Source organism: Amblyomma americanum, chromosome 1, assembly GCF_052857255.1.
Source record: "Amblyomma americanum isolate KBUSLIRL-KWMA chromosome 1, ASM5285725v1, whole genome shotgun sequence".
NCBI lineage: Eukaryota > Metazoa > Arthropoda > Arachnida > Ixodida > Ixodidae > Amblyomma > Amblyomma americanum.
Window position 1 is genome coordinate 400,208,516 of NC_135497.1, and position 23,760 is coordinate 400,232,275.

The 23,760-nt window shown below is 47.3% G+C and overlaps 1 protein-coding gene across 1 annotated transcript in view; it reads left to right on the plus strand.

The window, feature by feature from the left end:
- Positions 1-15,150, plus strand: part of LOC144115745 (dynactin subunit 4-like) — a 33,093-nt gene extending 17,943 nt beyond the window's left edge. The window contains exons 4-5 of the mRNA XM_077650234.1: positions 2,459-2,534; positions 11,514-15,150. Coding sequence (XP_077506360.1) covers positions 2,459-2,534; positions 11,514-11,651 — 214 coding nt within the window. The 3' untranslated portion in view covers positions 11,652-15,150. The remainder of the gene's footprint in view (positions 1-2,458; positions 2,535-11,513) is intronic.
- Positions 15,151-23,760: the final 8,610 nt, after the last annotated feature.

Here is a 23,760-nt window from a genome sequence, read left to right on the forward strand (position 1 = left end):
TGTGGAATTTTGCCGTTTCATTGTTCTCAGTTTATGGACTGTAAACTTTTCTGCTGCAGAAAGTTGGGGCCTCACTAAAGATTATGCAACAGAAAATTCTAGCGCCAATGACTTATAATATGCCACTTGTGGGAGTGCCCATTCTTTGTACCCAAGGTCTTGTACAACTTTTCAGGGAAGGAAAGAATTCATGCAGTTGAAAGTAAACGAAAAGCATCGCACATATAGTGGGGCACCATCAAGTGCCGACAGGATGCTATAGTCGGATACAACTTAAGAATCGAGCGGCTTTTCCCCGTCGAAGCAGCACCCCCTCCGAGACAGCGGCATTGACCGATTCTTATGACCCTGCTAGCGTCACAATGCAGGGAGCGGGGCCACAATGGAGAGAGGGGTCTATCCCTGACCACACAGGGAAGGGATTATCCCTTTTCATCTACCACTCTCTGCTTTGTCACACTAGCAGGGTCATGAGAATCTGCCAACAACATTGGCTAGAAGGGGCTCCTTTGACAATGAAAAGCTGCAGCGGTGTTGAGTTGTATCCGACCATAGCACAACCTGGCTGCTCTGACCTCATCCAGGAAGTGGTGCTCCCAAAGAAATTTTCTTGGCAATGAGATTACAGTGTGAAAAATCTGCAGTTCTGTTAGAAGCATGCCCTAAATAATGAATGTTAGAATGACAATTTGCTTTGAGTGGAAATCAATTGCTGCCAGGGACTGCACTGAATTGTAGAAGCGTAGCTTGTTGGGCTAGTTTCTACCTGGGACTGCATTCAGTTGCACAGGGAGAGCCCATATTTTTGCTCTGTAGCTTTGGCATCGTTGCTAACAAAAGTTGTTGCCAAGTATAGGCGAAGTGACTAGGGTCAGGTGTTGAATGTTCACTGGAAGGTTTGGGGAAATGTGCTTCTGTGTGCTTTCTTGTTCTTGCTTTGCTCTTGGGGGGGAAAAAAAAGAAAACTTCATGGAGTATTTAATAATGCAATATCAAGGTAACAAGATTCTCTCCAGCTGTGTTTCATTTCTGAAGCACAGTAAGCTTCTAATTATAAATTTTTTGCTTGGGGATTTTTAAATTTTTTTTTCCTACAGTTTGAATAAATAGAAAAAAGCCTGGTAGAGCATTTAGTTTGATGACCTTACCACAGAAAGACTTGTCTAAAAATTTCAGGGTTTGTGCTGTCATACTTTTGAAAATGTGCTTTGAAAATATGAGCGGAATCAACAATCCCATGCTTTGATGGCTGACAGTAGTCTGCAGGTTAACTGTAGTCCACAAGATTTTCCATTCAATTTATTCCAAGTACCAGCTGAAATGATCTATACACTAGTCAGTTTAACTTTTATGCCAATCACTCTATTTAATGCAAGTGCTATCAATTTAACCTGAGCAATAGCTTATCAAGTTAAATTTTTGGTACTTGTACCGAATAAGGTGGTGCCCAGATTAGGTTAAACAGAGAAACCTTTTGTAGGTGTCGGGTGCTCATTTGGTATTGGTAAGCTTACAAATTGTCTGCCCTGACAGCGTGCTTAAAGGCCGGAATATATGGAGCATTTTTTAAGGGGGCAGGTCAATGATTTTCACTGACGGCGAGCGCTTGATGTCCAGTGTCGAGAAAAACACCTTCCGCCGCTGATCTGGACCCGCTAGGTATTTGGCACGCCATGTCCGGCGAGACTGTAAGCAGCGGCTGATGTGGCCAATAGCAGTGCAGAAAGCCCGCCTTTTCGATTTGACTGCTCGCGCCTGTTGACATGGCTGATGAGCTGTGCAGTGATTATGAAAATAAATGCTTTATCAAGCATGAAATGTCACTTTTTTGAGAGAACACAATGTAATCTTGGACCGAAATGCCTGTGTTTCCTCCCTAATGCGCAAAGTGTCAAAGAAAACTGTGCCGCTGGTATCCGTGGCTTGGCGAACTTCCCAAGGTACATGACTTCATGCATTCGAGAGCGTAAATTGATATAGATAACTATTCACATGTGCTAAAGTTAGTGCAGTGGTGTTGAAATGAACACTTTCGTGATTTTAATAAAAGGGTCAGTGTTGCTCCTCTCAATGGCATTTGCCACTTGCTGATCATGCTTGCTTTTTTGTGTCGAGGGATACATGGCTGCACGCTGCCACTTCTTCACTGCATGTACCGTATAAATGTGTGTAAGGGCCGCACCCTGTTTTCCCGTAGGAAATATTAAAATAAAAAAGATCCATGTAAGGTCTGCACCCCGAAAATTGGCCCTCGAATCTGGAAAAACAAGTGCGGCCCTTACATGCGTATAGACTGTATCTGCAGCCGGGCGTCATGCTGCCGCAACGTTTTCTGTCGCGAACTTCGTCGAAAAAAATGTCGCATGTATCCCAGCCTTAGTGCAGCAGACATATGTAGTTTGGTAACTAAATAGTCTGCTTTATGCTTACAATTTCTTTTTGTCTTTTCTTGTTGCAGTGTGGTGACATTCCGCAAAGCCAACAGTTTAGGCTTCTACATTCGAGTCATTCCATCTGAGGAGGAGGCTGTAATTGTGAGTCGCGTAGTGCTTCGTTTATTTGAAAATTACTCTTTTTGTCTCAAGTCTGAATGCGACAGGTCACTGTGATGGATTTTTTTCTGCAGTTTTTTGGACTTTGGTCTTGAATAAACTGTTACAGTAAAAGCTCGTTAATTCGAATTCCACGGGGCCGCCAGGCCAGTTCGAATTAACCAAAATTCGAACTAATGAAAGTGAGCAAAAATGGACGCGTTTGATGCCCGGAGGGCACGAAAAGTATTTATTTAGCAAAACAACCTGTTATCATTTTCTGCTTCTTCTCTGCGCTTCTCATTTCCTTCACCCACGTGATCACAGCGGTCTCAATTTCCAGATACTTGGCTAATCGGAGCCTTTTTCTGTTGCTGGCGAAATCTTCGGCTTCGTAGGCATCCTCGATGGCCTTCCTATTTCGGACGTAGGTCGACAACGTGCTTGGTGGAATCCCGTGCTTTTTCGCAATTTCCACTTTGCTGGCCTTCCGTTCGTCCACCTCGCGTAAGATCACCACTTTCTCCTTCACCGTCTTGGCGCAGTATTTCCCACGCGAACACATCTCGCGGACACAAGCTCACAGCAAGCGGCATGCAAAACGAGGGCTAAAACACTAAAACGTCGTTCCTCGAAGCAGTTGCGGCAGGAAAGACTGGCTAGTACTTGTTCCAGCACCCTAGCGGCGCCCCGATGGTTGTGCCATCTATCGTTCTGCCGTGAAAGCTTCCAATGATGGTTTTCAACAGCGGCGCTTGGCGGCGCGCAGTTTGAATTATGGGTGAGGGCGCCAATTTTTGAGTGAATTAATGAGCTGTTATGCGCATAGACTATGCACTGCGGACCGGACCACGATGACTATTTCGAATTATCCAAAACTTCGAATTAACGAGTTGTGAATTAACGAGCTTTCACTGTACTTGCTAATTTCTAGCCTCCTTGTGAGTACCATAATGAAATATGGGTGGACTTTTTTAATTTGTGAAATTGGGCCTTGAATCCGATGTGTAACGGTGACTGAACAAGGTTGGCATGTAATTTTGCTCAAATCCTGGCTGCGGTGGCTGCCTAGTGGTGTCGAAATGCATCTGCAGTGTGATGTCAAGAACTGCAGGTGGTCGAAATTACCGTAAAAACCGGCATATAATGTGGACCCGCATATAATACAATTTAGGAGTAGCAAAATACCAAAAAAGAAGTTTCCATTTGCATGTAATGTGAGTGAGGAAAGCTCACCGGAAGAATTTAGTCAAACCTCATTACAACAAACACGGATATTACGAATTATTGGTAATATTGAACTGTTTGCAAGTATAATGTCACGTGCTGCGCATGGGCTCTGAGGAATAAAGAAGACGTGCGGCGGCTGGAAGTAGAAGAGGAAGTAGAAGAGAAAGTCAAGTATTCTGCCGCCGGCGCACCAGGCTCCTCTCGACCTGCCTTGTAAATATTATTTGTAAATAGAACCTGTAACAGAACCCACGCCGATGCCGCTGGCGTCAGTGTGGAGTTCAGTCGGTGCTGTCGGGCAGAAATGACGCAATATTGGCTGCGAGGTGAGGAGAAACTTGAGCTGCCGAAACGCGGAGTCGCATTCGGGAGTCCACTGGAAAGGGGTGTCTTTCTGCAGGAGACTTGTAAGCGGGTAGGCTAAATCAGAAAACTTGGGAACGAAACGCCGAAAATATGAGCAAAGTCCTAGGAAACTCCTGAGCTCTTTCACTGATTTGGGTTCTTTGACACTGCTTACAGCTTCAACCTTCTGCGGGTCGGGTCTGAGGTCATCCTTGTCAACGAGATGACCAAGCACAGTAATTTGGCGTTCACCGAAGCGACACTTCTTCGAGTTCAGCACGAGGCCCGCTCTCTCTATGCAGTCTAGGACAATGGCTAAGCGGCTGTTATGTTCGGCGAAGGTCCTACCAAAAATAACAACATCGTCCAGATAACACATGCAAACTTGCCACTTCAGGCCACGTAAAAGCGTACCCATAAATCGTTCAAAAGTGGCAGGAGCGTTGCAAAGGCCGAAAGGCATAACATTAAATTCATACAACCCGTCAGGTGTCACGAATGCTGTCTTCTCTTTGTCTTGCGGGTGCATCGGGATCTGCCAGTACCCGGACCGTAGATCCACCGAGGAAAAGTAGGAGGCTGAGTGGAGGCAGTCAATGGCATCATCAACGCGCGGGAGCGGGTAAACATCCTTCTTTGTGACAGTGTTAAGCCGGCGGTAGTCGACACAAAATCGCCAAGTGCCATCTTTCTTTTTGACAAGGATCACTGGAGCAGCCCACGGGCTTGAAGATTCCTGAATGATGCCGCGGTGCAACATGTCACGGACTTGTTCATCGATTATCTGACGTTCGGAAGGCGAGACGCGGTATGGCTTCTGGCGAATCGGCTGTGCAGATCCAGTATTGATCATGTGATGGGTACGGGAAGCTGGAATCGGCGGTGGTTGGTCGCGACCAAAGTCAAACACGTCCGCATGCTTCATAAGAACGGCCACTAGTACCTGGCGGTCGCTAGTGGGTAGGGATTTGTTAACCATGGCTAGGAATTAAGAGTCGCTCCGAGCGCGGCGTCTAGTTGGACGAGACACGTTGTCAGTGATCACGGCAACTGGTATAGAAAAACGTTCTTCAAAGCCAGCAAGTTTTAAACCACATGGCAATACTGCAGGTTCGTTGGAATGATTGACAGTCCAAAGAGTGGCATGGCCCTTGGTCACATGGACGACGCTGCGGGGTACTAGCACACTTTTCTTTGCACAGTTAAGGGAACAAGGTTCCACCACAGCATCGAAGGCATCAGAAATCGTGATCGAAGACATAACGGGAACGAATATGGCAGACATTGCTGGAACGACGGTATCTTCAGAGACAGAAAACACATGGGCAACCACTGGCGAGTCTTCTATGAGAGCTGACCGAAGACCAGGACTTAACGATATGCCACCACTGCGGAAGTCGAGAGTAGCGCCGCACTGGTGCAAAAAGTCAATACCGAGGATGATGTCATCCGTAGAACGAGGGAGCACCGTGAATTCAGTTCGGAACATGTGGCCAGCGATCACTACATTCACAAAACAAATACCAATCGGAACCAATGATTCTCCCCCTACACCCCGGAATATAACAGCACGATCCCAAGCGAACATTATTTTACGACCCAGACGGTTCTTGAAAGTTGAACTCATCACTGACACCGCGGCACCAATGTCCACTAAGGCCATGACGCAAATACCGTCCACTAAAACTTCAAGGCGGTTCCTTAACATAACAATGGGCAGAGGAATTGGCACTATCGATGATCCGGCGACCGCACCTCCATCGGCCGCACACGCTAGTTTCCCGGGGACGGTGGGGAACGACGTTGGGGGGAAGGCGAGCGGCGAGAGCGGTGCGGAGATGGAGTCAGACTTCGGTCAGAGGCAGGGGAGTCGTTCCGTGGTGGCGCGTGACTGGATGGGCGCTGAGACGATGTGAAGACACGGTCATGAACAGGCGCATTGAAACTCAGGCGAGGGTTCGACCATTGGCGCTGGGAGCGGGAAAACTGGCCCCGGCGACGGCAGAATCTAAAGATGTGACCGATCATACCACAGCGGTAACAAAGTGGTGGGTCGGAGGGGCACTCGGGATAAAACTCCTCGTAGCCAGTGTCGAAACGACCATCGTACTCCGGCTGGCGCAGGTGGCGTTGCGGATGAGCTGGCGCCCTGGGGCCGGGGCGGGTGATCCGGGGAGCGTCGCTGTAATCAATGCGAGTAGCACTGGTAGGGGCCTGGGCAGACATGTTGTTAACCATGGCCTGGGAGGAGCGGTAGGCGGGAGCCGGCTGCAGAGAACAGCTCCCATACGGGACCTCACTGCGGCGCGCAAGATCTTGATGCCGGGAGAGTTCGTCACGCACGATTTGACGAATGACGTCAGGGAGAGTCGCCGCATTCACAGGCTCGTGGAAATCCACGCTGGCGACGGTGGTGACGTTAGGCAGGCGACCGAACTTGGGAGTAATTCGACGCAGTTTTAGAGCTTCAAAGGGGCGGCAATGCTTGATGATATCCGAGGCCGAGTCTAAATTTTCTTTACTAATAAGAAAGCTGTAGACGTCCTCTGCGATGCCCTTGAGGAGATGACCAACGCGATCTTCGTCGGACATACTGGGATTAACGACGTTGCACAGCTTCGAGACCTCTTCTATGTAAGTCGTGCAGGTCTCGCCAGGCACTTGCGCTCTCTGAAGCAAAGACTGCTCAGCGCATTTTCGTTTGGCAACAGTATCCCCGAAGCAGCTGCGGAGCTCTTCCATGAAGCGGTCCCAACTTGTTATTGATGCCTCATGGTTTTCGAACCAAGTTAGCGCGGTGCCATCGAGAAAGAAGACGACATTGGCCAGCTGAAGAGTGGCATCCCAGCCGTTGTATTTGCTCACCCGCTTGTAATTGATGAGCCAATCATCCACGTCTTCGCCAGCCTTCCCGGAAAACGTCCGCGGCTCACCGTAGTGCTGCCAAGCGGGCGTTGCGGCGCCGGTCGGACGTGCGTCGGCTTCCTTGGGCATTTGCACGGGCAACGGTGGCAATCCGGCGATTCGTCGGCTACAGCGGTTGCGAGAGGGATCCGTGGTGATAGATCCAGCACCTCCACCACACTGTTACAGGTTCTATTTACAAATAATATTTACAAGGCAGGTCGAGAGGAGCCTGGTGCGCCGTCGGCACAATACTTGACTTTCTCTTCTACTTCCTCTTCTACCTCCAGCCGCCGCACGTCTTCTTTATTCCTCAAAGCCCATGCGCAGCACGTGACAATATTAACAAACGGATGCATTTTTTACTCAGTTCATCACGTGCGGTTTGCCATAAAGCAGATATATTGAACTGTTGAGCGCCAAGCTGTGGCCGGTCAGATGGCAGGTGACAGGCTTTGCCTCACTGTATTGGTGACTGGTGGTAGAGTGGCAAGCGTTCGCTCCCGTGGTTCACGCTTTATCTCAATTTGCCAACAGCTCCACGGAAGACATAGCGTCAAGAAAAGGTGGTAGCCGAGCAATCAGCACCCGTTTGCGTCTCCCACGCCTGTCGGTAGTGCCCTGGAACCAGCAAGATGATCGTTTGTAGCTTTCCAGTAGCCATTCTCTGCTCATGTTGACTATCACGGATTGGAGGGGGTGAAAATGGCGATCGCTTTCGTCCTGGTGTCCGATTCTTTACATGATACTACTGTAATGCGAGGAAGCCACCTTAGGTGACGTTTGATCTACCGCCGCCGCGTGCTGCGGTGCTGTGTGGTGATGCCAACTTAACTAGCACAACTTAACCGCAATCGCTGCAAGCGGTTTCAAAACAGTGGTAAAACTATGAAAAAAGTCTCTCCCAATTGCCATTTTTGGTGCAATTTTCTAATAAGAATTTCGGCACTATTGAGCTATTTTACGATTTTTGTAGTGAGAGCTACACTACGCCGGCTCTTCGAGCCTTCAGCGTGGCGCCCCTTGAGCTCCGTGGCGCCGCCGGTTGGTCACGTGGTGCGGAACAGCACGCGACCGCGCGCCGGCAAAACCGAGCTGCAACAACTGTGCGCATGCGCCATGTCGAGTGGAGAGGGGGAGAGGTGTCGCAGCTGTATAAGTAGGTGGCTCAGCGGAGCCGCTGGGGCAAAGATGGAGAGTGGAGGAGAGGACGAGTTGAGCTCGGCGGCTCTGAAAGAAGCCAGGGCTCGTCGTTGGAACGAAGCCAAGAGGAGGCGGCGAGCCGAGGAGACAGTGGAAAAGCATGCGATATGCCTTGATAAACGGCGTAAGAACGGCGCGGGCCAGAGGGCACGCCTAGCCGCCAATAGTAAAACCACATCCAGGGACGAAGATGAAGAAGGAATGCCCAGCTCCCGCATCACTCCAGGTTTAACCAGAGCTAAACCACAGCCAATTTTTTACCAGTTCACTGTAATGAGGTTTCACTGTATTTGCACTGCATTTCACGCTTGGCTTGATAACTCGATGGTCCCCGCAGGGGGGCGCCTGCAGCTTGCAGGCGTTGGTGAGTGGCGACACCACGGGTTCCCGGGCATCCGCAGGGACATCCCCCCCAGGGGGATGATGGTGAACAGTGCATCACCACGGAGCCGAGCACCCACGCCTAGCCGTGCGTGGCATCGCCGTGTGCGGGGAAAAGGGGATCCTGGTGGTTGAGTTGATGCCGAGCGTTTGGACCTTTAAGGCCCCTCAGCGGAGGCAATGCACCACTTTGGCCCCAGCTTCCTGTAGACGGCACCTCCGGCCTGACCTGACCGGGGGAAATCGGCAGTCGCTTTTTCCTGTCCTCCCCTCCGTCTTTCACTTTCCTATCATCTGTGTTACAACTTTCCTGTCTCCTCCTCTCTTCTCGTTTTTTCTTACATATTTCATAGGCGGCTAGGGTTAACCTTGTGTGGCGAACCACCCTGAGTTTCGTCAGATCTGGTTATAGTTGAGGTGTATAGCTGGCGTGGGCAGGACTTGTTTGCAAGCTCCTGTCCTGCCCCCTAGTTGAGCTCCATGGTGGGTGGCTAGCACTGTGACCGAACTACAAAGATATTTGATGGCTATTTTCTTACTTTCCGCTGATCGTCCTCCAAAAAGATGGCGCACCGAAGTGACTGCGCAATTCTTTGGCAGCAAGACGAATTTCCCACGCTACCACGTAGTACATAGCGAAGACCCTGAAAAAACCACTCCACTTGTGTCACGCTTCCTTGTTTCAAGAACCCTAACTGACGCCATAAGGCAAGGTTACAAAATCAAAAAGTTAGCTAGTGGAGACCTGCTTCTGGAAATTCTGTTACAAGCATCAATACGAGAAACCCTCAGATGTTACATCATTCGGAGAACTTCCTCTAACAATCAATCCACACAGATCACTCAACACTGTTCGTGGAATAATTTCCGATGATGACCTGAAATACCTAACCGAGACTGAACTACTGGAAGGATTGAAAGACCAGAATGTTACCAATGTCTATAGGATCAAAATAAGGCGTGACAACATGGAAACACCAATGAAACACATTGTCCTCACCTTTGCATCTAGTATAGTTCCCGATTCAGTGGAAGTAGGTTATACAAAGCTAAAGCTCAGACCATACATACCCAATCCACGCCGATGCTACAAATGCCAGAGGTACGGCCACGGCTCGCAGAGCTGCCGGGGCAAACAGACCTGCGCCAAATGTGCTTCCCAAGACCATTCCGCTGAAAGCTGCAATGTTGAACCCCACCTTTGCGTAAACTGTGAGGGCAGTCATCCGGCTTACTCACGGTCATGCCCAGCCTGGAAAAAAGAAAAGGAAATAGTAACACTAACAGTCAAAGAAAAGATATCATTCAGAGAAGCGTGGAAACGACTCTCGTTGGGACAAAACTCAACCTATTCTGCTGTGGTGCAACAGGGCACAGCATCACAGCGGTCTTCGGCACCTGCACAGCTCACACACAGTGAGCCTGCAGTAGGGCCATCCGTGGCCCTGGTGGCAGCAGCTAGTTCTGCGCCACCATCCACAAAACTGGCCGCGCGGACCTCCAGGTCAGCCGGCCCCAAGGGCCCTCCCCATACGGAGAGCCAAAACGAAGACAACTGTGCGTTCAGCACGTTCGTCCAGTGTATCGGAGGATACAAAGGACGAACGTCAGGCATCAAAAAAGGGCATGGATCTCCATGTGCCTGGTACTAGCTTGCTCCGCCTATCGCGCCAACACGCTTGATCAGATAATTCCACGTTGTACAGCTCATACTCGTGGGAAACACGCACTCCTCCGAGTGTTGTAAACCGGTGTGCCGCTTCTGGCACGTGTGTGGGACTGCAGCGATATCTGGCATGCACTAAAGTTGCATGTACAGATGGGTGTCACACTTGCTTCTGCTCTTGTCTCGCACCACGACCATGCGCAGCCCAGCTTCAGCATATGCATGTGCACGCAGGCATTTGACATGTGCGCCGAGGAATTGTACTTGAGGTTTGGGCTTTAATGAATGATGTAGTCAGGTGTGCAATCTTCCGAGAGTCCCTTATATTCAATAATGTTGAGTGCATTCGATATAGAGCATTTCTTGAAACCGTGACCAATGCGGTCCTCGGGAATGCCGGCCGAAGTGTCCGTGATCCAACTGCACAGCACGGCGGAGAGGCCAATTTAGCTGTCAGGAGACAGTAACTTAGCCTTTCCCTACCTCATGCAGTCCATGCTGCAGCACTTGACACAGTGCCGATGCTTTCAGCAACTACGATTACTACTTTCCTTTTAAAAGCAGCCGAGTACTGCTTTCCCAGTCCCCGCATCGTGCAAGGTGCGATCGTCTGCTTCTGATATAAGTAGGGTTTGTGAAGTCATCATAGTGAGGTGATGATTAAATTAAAATCATTGAAAAAGTTTACTGATACCACCGCTAGAGAGCGCCTTCCTCTTGGCTGGAAGCCTGATGGTGAATAGTAACGTGACCGGAACTCCAAATTTGGGCTGAATAGTGTTTGGCTCCACATATTATACAAGGTGGTAATTTTACACGCTAAATTCTGGGAAAAAAAACCATGTATTTAACGCGGGCTGTTTCGACCCAAAGTCTGACTCGCAGCAGCCTCGAAATCTGCGGCACACCTTTTTTTCTTTTTGAGTACCGGGTATTGTTAAATACATGATACATTAAAAAAGTATTTTATATACTGATACTATTTTCTATACTGATTCTCTGATAAGACCGATATACAAAATGTATGAAAAGATAGAATTAGCTATGTTAGTTAACAAATGAATGAAATAACGGGACAGTGTAGCATCTTAATTTATTGTTCAGTTTTCTGCATTTTCGGTGCATTCTTCTTGTCGTGTATGTTTCTCTTGGGCATATTGCTGTGTAAGAAAGTTTTGGAGGTCCTGTAGGAGCTGTGATCTGCCTCTTCTTTTTTTTTCATGACCCTTTGCCTTGCTATATTTTTTCCATAGGTGGCCTTCCGGCTCAAGCATGATTTCACCAACATGGTGGTGCAACTGCAGGCTGACCATCGGGAACCTCAGGTTGTTTGGATGACACACACTGTGGTAGTCAACCTTGGTACACGCTCCTACAGACCACCCTCCTAGGAATCCGTCGGCCCATCATTGTGTGCTCCTTTTTTCTCTCTCTCTCTAGGCTTCTTTCTAACTGCACTGAACTGTTACACAGCGTTTGAAATCACGCTGCCTTGGGCTGCCAAAAGGAGCTTCCACAGTTTTGTTGCTCTGTAGGACACTAAGTCTATGATGAATGCTGCAGCACACAGTCCCAGCTCTCAGCAATTGAGAAAGGCTTAGAGCAGTCTTTGGCTAATGGCAAACTTGAAAGGTGTGCTTGCTGCTACAATGCATAGTATTGCAAGTTAAGGTCATGCAGTCTCATGCAACTTACATACAGCTCACAGCCTTCAATTAGCAGGCGTCAGGGGTTTGTTTCATATATGCTAGCATAAGTCATTGCTGAGCCACCTGGCAAATGTTTGTACTTTGGGGCAGAGAGTGCATTGTTTCCTTTGTTGACATGTGTTCTCACATTGTTTTGCCTGGTTCGGAGTGCATTGTGCCTGTATGTTTGCGGACAAGGGTACCCGGTGGACTATGCTGCTCATCCGACCTTGTTTTGACAGCACACATTCTGTGTGTTTATAGGCCTCTGCGGCTGTTACGTGTGTTCTCTTCTTCCTTTTGTTTCTGGTTATAAAGGACTTTTGTTCTGCTTTGCATTAAGTTTATGCTCACCTTTCGTAGATTCTAAGGTTTTTTTTCTGTGAAATTGCAATACCAAGGCTGTGAGGCATGTCATATTTGAAGGTTCTGGGTTACCTCCTACCTCCTGGAGTCATTTAGTGTGCTTTAGAATCTCGGTGCACAAACACTTTTCCTTTTCACTTCCACTGAAATGTGGCCACCATGACCTCAGGCTCAGTAGTGGGACACCACTCCTAGCCACCGTGTTCGGCCTAAGCCTATCTTATACCCTTAACCTAGCTGTGCCTCTGCTTTTGCTAGTGATCACCTGAAATTGTAGAACTTGCAGCCTGAAGAATGCAAGGTAGTGCCATTTGTTGCTATAAGTGTAACACTTGTGCCAGGGGTCTCTGTTGTTTACCTTCATATAGTGACGGATGTCACTAGATTGCTGCTGCTGTAAAATTTTGCTTGTTTAGCTCAGCATGACCTTAAATGGTGTCATGCTGAGATTTATTTATTTGATAAAAACGGCAAATACCACTCCCAAGCATGGTACATTAGAACCTTGCTCTTAAGTTCTTCGGGTGCTGCGTTTTCTCAGCTGCTATGTTTTTGTAAGTCCCGTCCAAGCTCCCATAGAAACCCATGGAATGCAATTTTGTGAATGGCACCACGCAGTAGTGGTTCACCTCATGCCTGTATTTTGACAGCCTATATTTAGTTAGCGTGTGTGGAACGGCGACGGAGCCAAACCAGAATGTAATGGTGCTTGGCTGCCGGTGGCTTTTGGTGTGGGTACACACCGATGCTCAGCTTAGTTACTAGTGGCTTGAATCTTGTTGCGGCTGTTGGTGCTGTTCCATCGCCGCTGCGGCACAGGCGTGAACGACCGAGGGCATATGCCACTTTATCGGATGCAGTTGCACAAGTTGGCTCCCAGGCATGTGTTTGTCATCTGTGATTTTCCTGTCGCATGCGACTTAATAATACGATTTCTGGGTTCCAGCAGACTGGGATTGAATAGGATTGAGCCGAATTGACTGCGAAAATAGTGCAGAAGCGCACATGCATGCCCAAATTTTAGCCGCCTCGTGTGCTCGCCCTTTTCACGGCTGCCAAGCTTCCATCAACTGCTGCTGAGGCAGAAGGGGAGCCATTGCAGGGTGTTTTGGATTATCTGTGCATGCGTATGATCACAAGAAAAACAAAAAATGTCAGGCAACGTCATTTCACGCGTGTTTCCTGGCTACTGTGTTTCCCGGCTGGTATGTTTTTTCTTCCGTGGTGCCCACGTGAAACGTAACAGGCTCCCCAAATGCTACCTGTGCGCAAAATTTTGGGGCAAGCAAACCTGCATTTAAGCTGCAAACTATGTATACCAGTCTCCCTGAGCGATTCGACATTTGGCATATTGGCATATTTCCGTTGGGTTTCCTGGTGTTGTGTGCTGTTCTGACGTGGAAGATGCATAGCCATGTACAATCCGTGCCCAAGGGGTTTGCTTTTAAGTTGTTTAGCAGGGCTCCCTAGAATATCTAGCAGTCCAAAGCTTGGGAGGATTGAGGACACGATGCCATTCTTCTTTTGAGAAGTTACGATCGCTGAGTATGCTTAATGCGGCATGCAGCAGGCCTCACAAGCAAAAACCCCTTGGGCTTTATACTTTCGACGGGGGGGGGGGGGGTATATTTTTGCAATGCAGCCTTGCTCACTAGGTTGCATGGTTGTAATTCTGAGTGGTGCAGGGGCTCCTGTGTGTTGTAACAGTTGCTTGTATGCTGAAGTTTACTGTAAAAATCGGAATATAGGTCGACCCCCCACGTAGCATGTTCTAAAAATGAGAAAAATATTTTTTCAATGGAAAAAGTACCGAAAGTCATCCTTACCTTGAAACAAATGTGATTCAACAGGTTGCACAATGGTGACAGTATTTATTTTCATTTAAATGCTGCTCATATATATACAGCTGGCCAATTTTTTAACAGTATCACGTGCCCATCGACCCGCGTGTTTATTAGTACCTTGTCATCACGGCACAGAGTGGTGAAAACAAACAAGGTAAGCGCATGCGCATACACATGCGCTTACTCTCGCTTCTTACACCGCTCCGTGCCATGATCTCTACCGCTTTAACGCGGATGCATTTGGCAGTCACAGGCAACGATATAGCACGCAGCTCCCGGACGAACTCCGCAACCTTTCCTTCCAATTCTGAAAGGAAATGTTTTCTTCTGGTTGCTAAAAGTTGTAATACGCAGCTTCTGCCTCCAGCTGTAATGAATGCTCTTTTCGGATACTCCAAATTTGCACTTTGCCGCCAGCCTGCTGTGAGCTTCCGCGAACTCAATCGCGTTTTTCTTGAAGGTGAAGGGGAACTGCCATCGGCTTCCGCTCATTTTGAAACAAAATGTGAAAAAGCAGCCTTTTAACGAAATAGCTTTGCAACGACGGAAAGGCAAAATAGAGGTGCCGCCGCGCTGATGGTGATGGTGATGGAGGCTGTTGACTTCAGCCGCCCATTGTTGCAAGACTTCCATAGTTTTTCCAATGACCGGTATATAAGACGGGGGTCCAGTTTTCGCCATGGTATTTTGAAAAAAAGTTCGACCTATATTCCGGTTTTTACGGTAACTTTCATTTTGGCTGGCCTGGAAATTTGCTCTTTGTGAAATGGATGATGTACTGTGTCTATCTTCCTCCTCATGACTGACCATTCCAGGTCAGTTGTAGTTCAATGTGGTTTGGCTCTGCGCGCTTGCTCTAGCTGTCTCATGTGCTCAGCTGATTCACGAACCATAGTACTCAGATCTGCCACGCTGTAGGTAATGGAACGTTGCTGTCTACTGTGGCTTCTATTTCTCCTGTGCTGCTCTTGCCAACAGAACACTTAACACTGTGCCGCTGTGCTCAATCACTGCCGCTGCAATTGCATGCTGTGCTGTGCAACCTGCAGCGGTAGTGCCTCCAACAAGGCTGGATGAACGTGTTCAACAAGTGCGTGTGAATGCTATTCTGGGCACGGCTATGCTTGGTTCATTCCATTTCGAGGAGGCTTGGGAGGAGTCTGGTTTTTCACATTTGGACACAATTAAGGGCACAGGCTAGGCTGAAATGGGAAAAAAAAACCTTCAGTTTTTGGTTTGCTTCCAATATGATATGTCGAAATCTTCCTGAACATTATTCAGTGACTTGCATGTTGTTCTTCCCTTAAGTAGAGCCAGAACAGCCAAGTTTTTTTGAAACCATGTGGTAAGTGGACATGCCCGATTTCTTCGGAGCTTGCACTCATCACATTTATGCTATAAATTGTGATGCGAAAATCAAAACTGAGAATTTTCTTAAAGGGGACACTACCCTAAAGAGTGAGCTTTTGAACGGCTTGCTCAATTTCGTTGAAATTTGCGGGGCTGGTTTATATAAGTGCTGGGGCCATCTCTGCCAAATTTTATCATTAGGCCGGTGGGTTTTCTTGAACATTGGAGAGCTAAAAATAAAGTGGGGTGATTTTCAATCTTGTGAGTATTTTCCTCATTCCTTGTTTTTCAGTATACTGTTACTTATGAAAAACGATCTGATAACATTAGTAGTGTAGCAGGCTTTCTGGAGCGAAATTTTTGTGAGGAACACAACTGCGCATTCAGTTTGTCTATTTTGCCATTTTCTTTCATTCTAAAAAATGACAAACTAATGCAAAATGAAAAACCAGTCATTCTCTACATGGTAGCATCCTTTCAAAATATAGGAGAACTAAGCAAACTAATTCCACAGTTGTGTGCGGTGGACATTCCTAAGGCTACATAAAAAATTTGGAAAATTGCCCTCTTTTTTTCAAACTGTAGTTTTCCTAGGAAAGCATATATAGTCATCCTTCGCATAAGGTTTGCAATATGTGCTTCATATTTATTCATGTCCCTGCAGGCATGTCTAGCCCCACAGGTTTCAATGAAATCGGGCAAGCGGTTCAAAAGTACACTCTTTAGCGTGGTGTCTCCTCTTAAGGGAGGAAGAGGGGATCTAAGGTGAACTTTTCTTTTTTTTTGACTTAGAGCGATGAAACTTGGCAAACTGGCATGAATTAGCATCAAACAGTCGCATATAAGGTTTCACAATATCAAGTATGTTTTGTTTTATCATTGTTTATATGTAGTTCACAAGTTCGTTGCTCATGGAAATCCTTGCATGACAACAAAACGGGCTATGGGCCTGTAAGTGCTTTTAATATCAAGAAGTGGTGTAAATCAAAGCTTTTTTTTTAAACGACACAGTATGCAGCTTCTCCTTATGCTTAGAATGTATCATGTTCTAATTGCCATGTAATAAAAATATGTGAACCTAAACGGTAAATGTGAGACTGTTTCGATGCAAACCACATTTCAGCAATTGCTACAAAAAAGCGGAATAAAAATCCATGCAACCATTGCTGTGCTATGCTTTTCACGAACTGGCTGCTGCAGTGGCTTAATGGTTATGGCGGTTGGCTGCTGACGCGAAAGACGCGGGTTCGATCCCGGCCGCGGCGGTCGAATTCCAATGGAGGCTAAATTCTAGAGGCCCGTGTACTGTGCGATGTCTGTGCACGTCAAAGAACCCCAGGAGGTCGAAATTTCCGGAGCCCTTCACTACGGCGCCTCTCATAGCCCAAGTTGCTTTGGGACGTTAAACCCCCAAAAAGCAAAAAGCTTTCCACGAACATGCTAAGCTCAAAACAAAGTTTTGAGAAAACAAGTCTGAAAGTTCTAAACTAGCACACATGTCTACGTGTAGATGCTGATTAATATATTTATTTGGAGCACTTAGAATCTGTTTTTCGGTAATATATTTTAGTACAATACAGAAGGAATGTTGCAGATGCCTAAAATGCTTTTCGAAAATAAACTTTTTTCGCCATTTTCAGAGTCTGATCGCCACTCCACCCCTTAAGCTCAGCTGATTCCTTGACAGCTGGCAGGCAAAGAAAAACAAGTATTCAGTGGAATGCTGGTGCATTCTGCGCTGTGCTCTCCTTACCTTGTGTGAGGCATGTGATTGGATCAATCCTGTGTTGTTTAGAAATATGTTTTTTACTTTAGAGACTTGGAAAATCTGCGTAAGGCTTTTTGAGCCACATATTTACAGAATGTTTGCTACCAACAGCAATGCCTGTGGTGTGCTGTGTTTGAAAAACCGTGACACTTGGTATGCTCACAAGAGCTAGACGATAATGAACCTTTTGTGCATAAACACTCGCTCAAATAAGGTCTTCATGCTGTGAAGTCTGCTTTTCAGCAACTGCAAAACAAGAAATCCTCAAAAACTGTCTCCACGGGCAAACACGGAATACTTACAAGCCGTTCAACAACATAATCTGGGAATACGCACCAAGAATGCCTTCTTTCAAGTGCACATCTTTGAATTACCTGCTTAGACGTAGTGCTCACATTCAGCGATTCCAGCATGGCTTGAGTTTACATCCTGTGATATTGTCGATTGCAACCAAAGGCATTTGTGATATCAGCCGGATGCTGTATCGTTATATGGTTGCATGAAGTGGACCGTCTTTGGAAGTAGTTCACTTAGAGAGGGGCAGAACAGACCACAAAGGAGGCTACAGAACTGACAAGCAAGCAAGTGTCGAACCGACACTGTCACCTATGACACAGCTACTGGCTACTAAATGGAAGATTCAGTGCATGTTGTTTTGCCAAAAAATTGAAGTAATGTTTTTATCTGTGACCTGAATATCTCATAATACTTGTGACCCATTTTAGAAAGGGTTGAAAGCTGGACATTTTCCCAGCTTTATCAGCATATACAGACTGTTCCGCAATTTATCGTGCTCCATAGAATGCCTCTCTCAGCTAGACTGAGAAAACTGTTTGGCCAAAACTCCACAAAATTTCAAGTATTTGGTAAAAAAGTGTCTTCAAACCTCTCTCAAAATGCCACCCAACCCCTCCTTTGCCGAATTTCCACATCCTACAAAAGAAATGGCGCTACCGGTGCAATCTCTGAGAAAGCAGCTTTTTCTGTTAAATCTTGGCCTCAGATCATGCAAATACCTATTTCTTCTGACCGATTCAGGCATGTACCCCAAACAAATGTAGCATAATACAGTTCTGCCTACCAAATGCCATTTCTGTGTGAGATTTTTGCTCACAAAATTAACCAGTCCACCTGCAAGAAGCATTATACGGCACACATTTAATTGCGGAACACGCTGTAAATGCAGAGCTGCTGAACTGGAATTGTAGCCATCATTGCAGTAGGTCTTCATCTAGGAGTGTTTTATTCTGTGAAAACGGGAAACAAATTTATAGTTCTAGAAAAAAAGTTGCAAGGCTGAGTTTTTCACCCCAAAATCAACATTCTAGTTCAGTTGGAACGAGGGAATGGGAAATAAAATATCCCAAATGAGCCAGTTGGTATAGTTGCTTGAAAAAAAATGCATGGAAAGCATAGGGCATACCCTGTGCCCTTAATGTAGATTGCAAAAGTCATGGTCATTACGCTAGCTGTTGGAACTGTCTAGTGACAGTTGCTATCCATGACAGTACCGCTGTTGCAGTCGTATCTGCAATGGGACTATCGGCTTTCGCATGTATGTGGCGTGAAGCTAGGCTCCCAGCTAGCAGGGAAGCACCCCCTGCTAATCAGCGTAGGTCTCAACTGTCCGCATATTGATTAGGAATACACAACAACCACATACAGAGGTTGCAGGCTCTGGCTGCTACAGCAGAACCCCCAAATATCCACACGTTTTAGACCTCCCAGGAACCGCCGAGTGTCGGCATGGACACTAGTGATGCTCAGATGACTCCCTCCATGGAGTCATCTTGAACAGAACACAACACGCACTGGGCAAAGAGGATTACATGATACAGTCGCGTCCCGCTAATACGACCTCCGTTAATATAAATCACTCTAATTGTGGACAACATTTCTCGAGCCCAAACTATTTTATTGTACTTACGTCTCGTTAATATGAAAACTCTCTGTCCGGACAACAGACAGCGTGAGAATGAATGGAGTCTATTGGGAACCATGTATTTTTGTCCCCGTAATATGGACACCGATGAGAACAAAATCCGAGTGTCTCTGCCAGATGTTCCGCCCCATGCATTTTGTGAGCAGGATACCAGCGAAAGGCAGTGCGAAAGTGCAGGTATCGTAGTAAAGGCCTTGTTTTTGTGCGTGCGTGTGCATGTCAAGTGAGTGAGTGAGTAAACGTTTATGAAGAGGATGGTGGCTGGAGCGAATGTGGTGGGCCCTCTGTCCAGGGCTCCGGAGGTTTTCGCCAACCTGTCGATGAGAAAGAGTGCTGCCTGGTCGTCGAGGCATACGCTGGTGAACTTCATCTCCCACAGCTCCAGTGCCTCATTGCGCAGCTTTAGGTGGTGGGGATTATGGGGAGATGTCTGTGACACGTGCTAGTGTTCGGGTGTCGCCGCAGCATGGACATTTGTCTTCGTAAATTGTTCTGTGTAGGCGATGTAAATATAGCGGCAAGGTGCCCGGTCAACGTGCCTTACCAATGCCCTCACTGCACGAATGGCTGCGAAAAAAAATTCATTCTGCGTGCTGTGTTGAAAACTACATTCAGCAGCTGCCAGCTGAATGAGTACCGAGATTTTGGGTTGTGAACAGTCGCAGCAGGAGACATTTCATCACACCAAGAGGCATCTCGTGGAGCACTAGGCGCTTCAAACATTCTCTAAAAGCCACTGTTCTATTCAAACCACCCGGCACACCTACCTGACCCACAAACTCATTACCTGGGACGCCCTCTGCATCCCGCGGACTGCCCGCTCAGAAAAATATCTTCGGCAACTGCGATTGGGTGCACTCCCTTCAGATTGACATCCAATAGCGTACGCAGCAGATTGAAATGATCGTAGACACCCTCAGTCTAGACAACCGACTCGCACACCTCTGGACGGCCTACACCAGCCTCCTTAAAAAAAGGGAGTAAACATAACAAAACAAAAAAAAACGCTTAGCCGTGGCGCTACAGCCCTAAATCCAATAACATTCGGAGGAGCTTTGCTGCTCCATTTGGGGATAGGTATGTGACGGAATGGCCAGAAAACTGTGTATCAAATGAGCGTGGCACCTTCTCTGACCTCTCATCGATCCGTCACGATCAAAATCGCCAATGAGCACCACGTCACCCTGCTCATACACGCACACACTGACAACCCCGGCGCTTTCTTGGATACACTCCGCGACACCTACACTTCGCCCGTCAAACCAACTTCTCTTGGACAGCCGAACCCCGAACTCGACGCCGACATAACGAAGGTGGAGGTCAGGGCAGCCGTGTTGACTATCCGCACCAATTCCGCACTTGGTGCTGACCAGTTCAACACAACGCTTCGTAATCTAGATGATCGATACACCACCCGCATTATGCAGTACTTCAATCAATGCTTGGAGGAAGGCACCCCCCTCCAGTCCTGGCGCCACGTGACGGTAATCTCCAGACCAAAGCCCAACAAACCACTTACACGCCAAAACACCTTCGCCAGTCTCGCTAACCTCATGTCTCGGAGTTTTTAAAGCAGTGGCATTAGCAAGACTCGCACAGCATAAGGCGGACAATGGCTTACACCCTCACAGCATGACACACCTCACAGCAGCACCATGGTGTTAACTGCGAATAAGGCTCGACTGGGAACTAGACTGTCTAATAAGCTTCGGTAAGCGACTCCTGGATGACTGACTGAAAACTTTATTGCATGCACGGGAACTCCCGGTGTCGTGGGTGGCCCGTTTATCCCGGCAGCCCAGAGACTTGCGCGGCAGCGCGGAGCCTGAGAATCAGTCCTCGTAGCTGGTCGGAGTCCTCCCTGTGCAGAATGGCCTCCCAGTGCTCTAGATTGGGATCAGGATGTCAGTCGTTAGCGGGATTAAAATGGCGTGCCCACAGCACGTGAAAAACCGTAGCTACTTCTCCACTGTGGGCACTCTGGTTTGTAGAGAGAGGGAAGGAAGGAGTGAAAGAACAGAACAACGCTATGTGCAGAACAACTTGTATCAGGTGTTCGTCTCTCATCTTGCACAGCGCGTTTTACTTGAGTCCTGCACTGCATCTGCGCCGAGTGCTCGGTCAGTCCCAGCCGCGGCAGCCGGATTTTGATGCGAAATCTAATCTGATCTCCTCCAGATCGTGTTCCCGACCGAGCTTCTTGAAGGTCGGAAATTACTACTACCCGGCCTGGAGGATGCCAGCGTGGGCGCGTCGGCATTAACAAAATGACAGACAGGGTGAAGCCTGAAATTAGGCTCTAGTGTTTATCTGAAGAAAAACGTCTCAACACATGCGGTAAGTATTGCGGCAATACTCGCCTGGTTAAACCTCGTCTTCGTCGTTGTTGGAGAAGTTCGTTACCGATAACTCCGCCGATCAGAACATTATCCAGCTGGGCCTAGGAGGGTGAGCTCTCGAGGTCGTGTCTCATTGAATCACATGACCCACATTGGCGTGCAAGTGCACATGGTAGAAGGGGCGCACTAGGCTGGTTGTGTGAACACTCGGAAAATTTTTGACAGCTGCTCTGACGAGTGCACTTCTGTGGCTTTAGCACACGCGCAGTTTCACGCTGTGACTACTTGCTCATTACAGTGTTTTATAGGGTACTCGCGTAACACTGTTGCTGGGCTAGTTGGTGCATAGTTCTATGCACAAACGTTACCGCAAAATAAGACACATTCACAAGAAAGGTGGACAGGACAAGGGTGCCGTAATTAACGCCCATATAGTCAAATAATGGCAACAATAAATATGATATCGCGTTTATCCTCAAAGAAATACCGCTGCATACCTGCAGTATAGGCAGCCCCGCCTTAAAGATGTGACGCGATATCTTGGTCTGTTAATTCCCATACATGCGGTATTCGTCATTCTCGATGTTACATTCATTGACCACCGAGAGTCCTCATACCCCTGGCGCAGTGGTGCCGCAGTTAAGCAATGCGCCACTGGCCTGCAGGTGCTCCCAGCGGTGGGCCTTGTGCGACCCAGGTTGGTGGGAATTAAGTTTGCTCACTATCCAGTGGGCAGGTTGTGGTGACGACGCCTGTTCACGTGACATAGGTCACGTGCCAGAGACATGCTCGTGATTTTTCGCTCACAACGGCGACACCAGATTTTCTAGACAACGAGGTCTTTAACGCTCAAGCGTTAATATAGGCGCACACTTCGTATGCATCCCGAAAAAGCTCACTTCTCAGATGTAGTTAGTGACGCATTTCGATGACAAGTGCATGCGGGAGGTGCGGCGTTCGATCGCCAGTGCTGCCGGTTACCCACCGGTGACACAATGAGTAGAGTCTGTCCCTGGCCTGGTGTTGGCCTTCCTTGAGGAAGGAAAGCTTAGAAAATGAGTGTTATTTATTTATAGATACTGCGATCTAGTACAGATCATAGCAGGGTGGAAAAAAACAAAAACAAAATACAAGCATATACACACACAGTCAAATTCATAACATTTGCAGGAACTTTTCAAAGCTCAGTAAAGAATTACGATTAACAGTCTCGCTATTAAGTTTGTTCCATTCAGTAATTGCCCTCGAAAAAAAATATATAAAGCAGTTATTTCGCGCGTTCAAAGGGGTTATTGTTAGTGCATGCCTTTGTCGCGTGTTATTACCTGAGTAGTAAGCAAAAAAATTAGAAGTATTAACTTTATAATGACCTTTTATAAGCTGGAAGAAAAACTTTAATCGGCAAACACGATTGCGCTCAAAGACTGGGAGTACCCCACTTCGCCTCACGAGCTCACTTACAGATGCACGGCCATATGAGTTAAAAACAAATATAGCTCATTTATGCTTTATTCGCTCTAATTTTTGAATGTTTAATAACGTGAAAGGGTCCCAGATGATTGTAGCATATTCTAGTAAAGAACGGATGAGGGAATTGTACGCCAATCAACGAACACTAACTAGGTGGGGATGACTTTAGTGAGCGCCTCAAGAAAAAAGTTTCCGCGCCCGTGTGCTGTGCGATGTCAGTGCTCGTTAAAGATCCCCAGGTGGTTGATATTATTCCGGAGCCCTCCAATACGGCACCTCTTTCTTCCATTCTTATTTCACTCCCTCCTTTATCCCTTCTCTTACGGCGAGGTTCAGGTGTCCGCCGATATATGACAGATACTGCGCCATTTCCTTTCCACAAAAACCAGTTATTATTGTTATTATTATTAATATTATTATTATTATTATTATTATTATTATTATTGAATTTGCTACGACAGCGTCTATTCGGCCCCATCTTGAGTAAACGCACCTTGTGCCACAGCGCCAAATGGAAGAGCTGCCCTCGCTGCATTAAAATTTATAATCAGCAGACCAATAATCATTACCGATGACACTTGTTATTTACGTTTTCGAATTTCATGACATCATTATATTTTTCCTTTTTTTTCTGCCCTTGGTTTTTAAAATTTGTCGCGTGCACCTGCACGTGCTATTGCCAGCGTTGGTTCTTGCACGTGCGCCATTCGGAAAAGAGAGCAGAAGGCAAAGA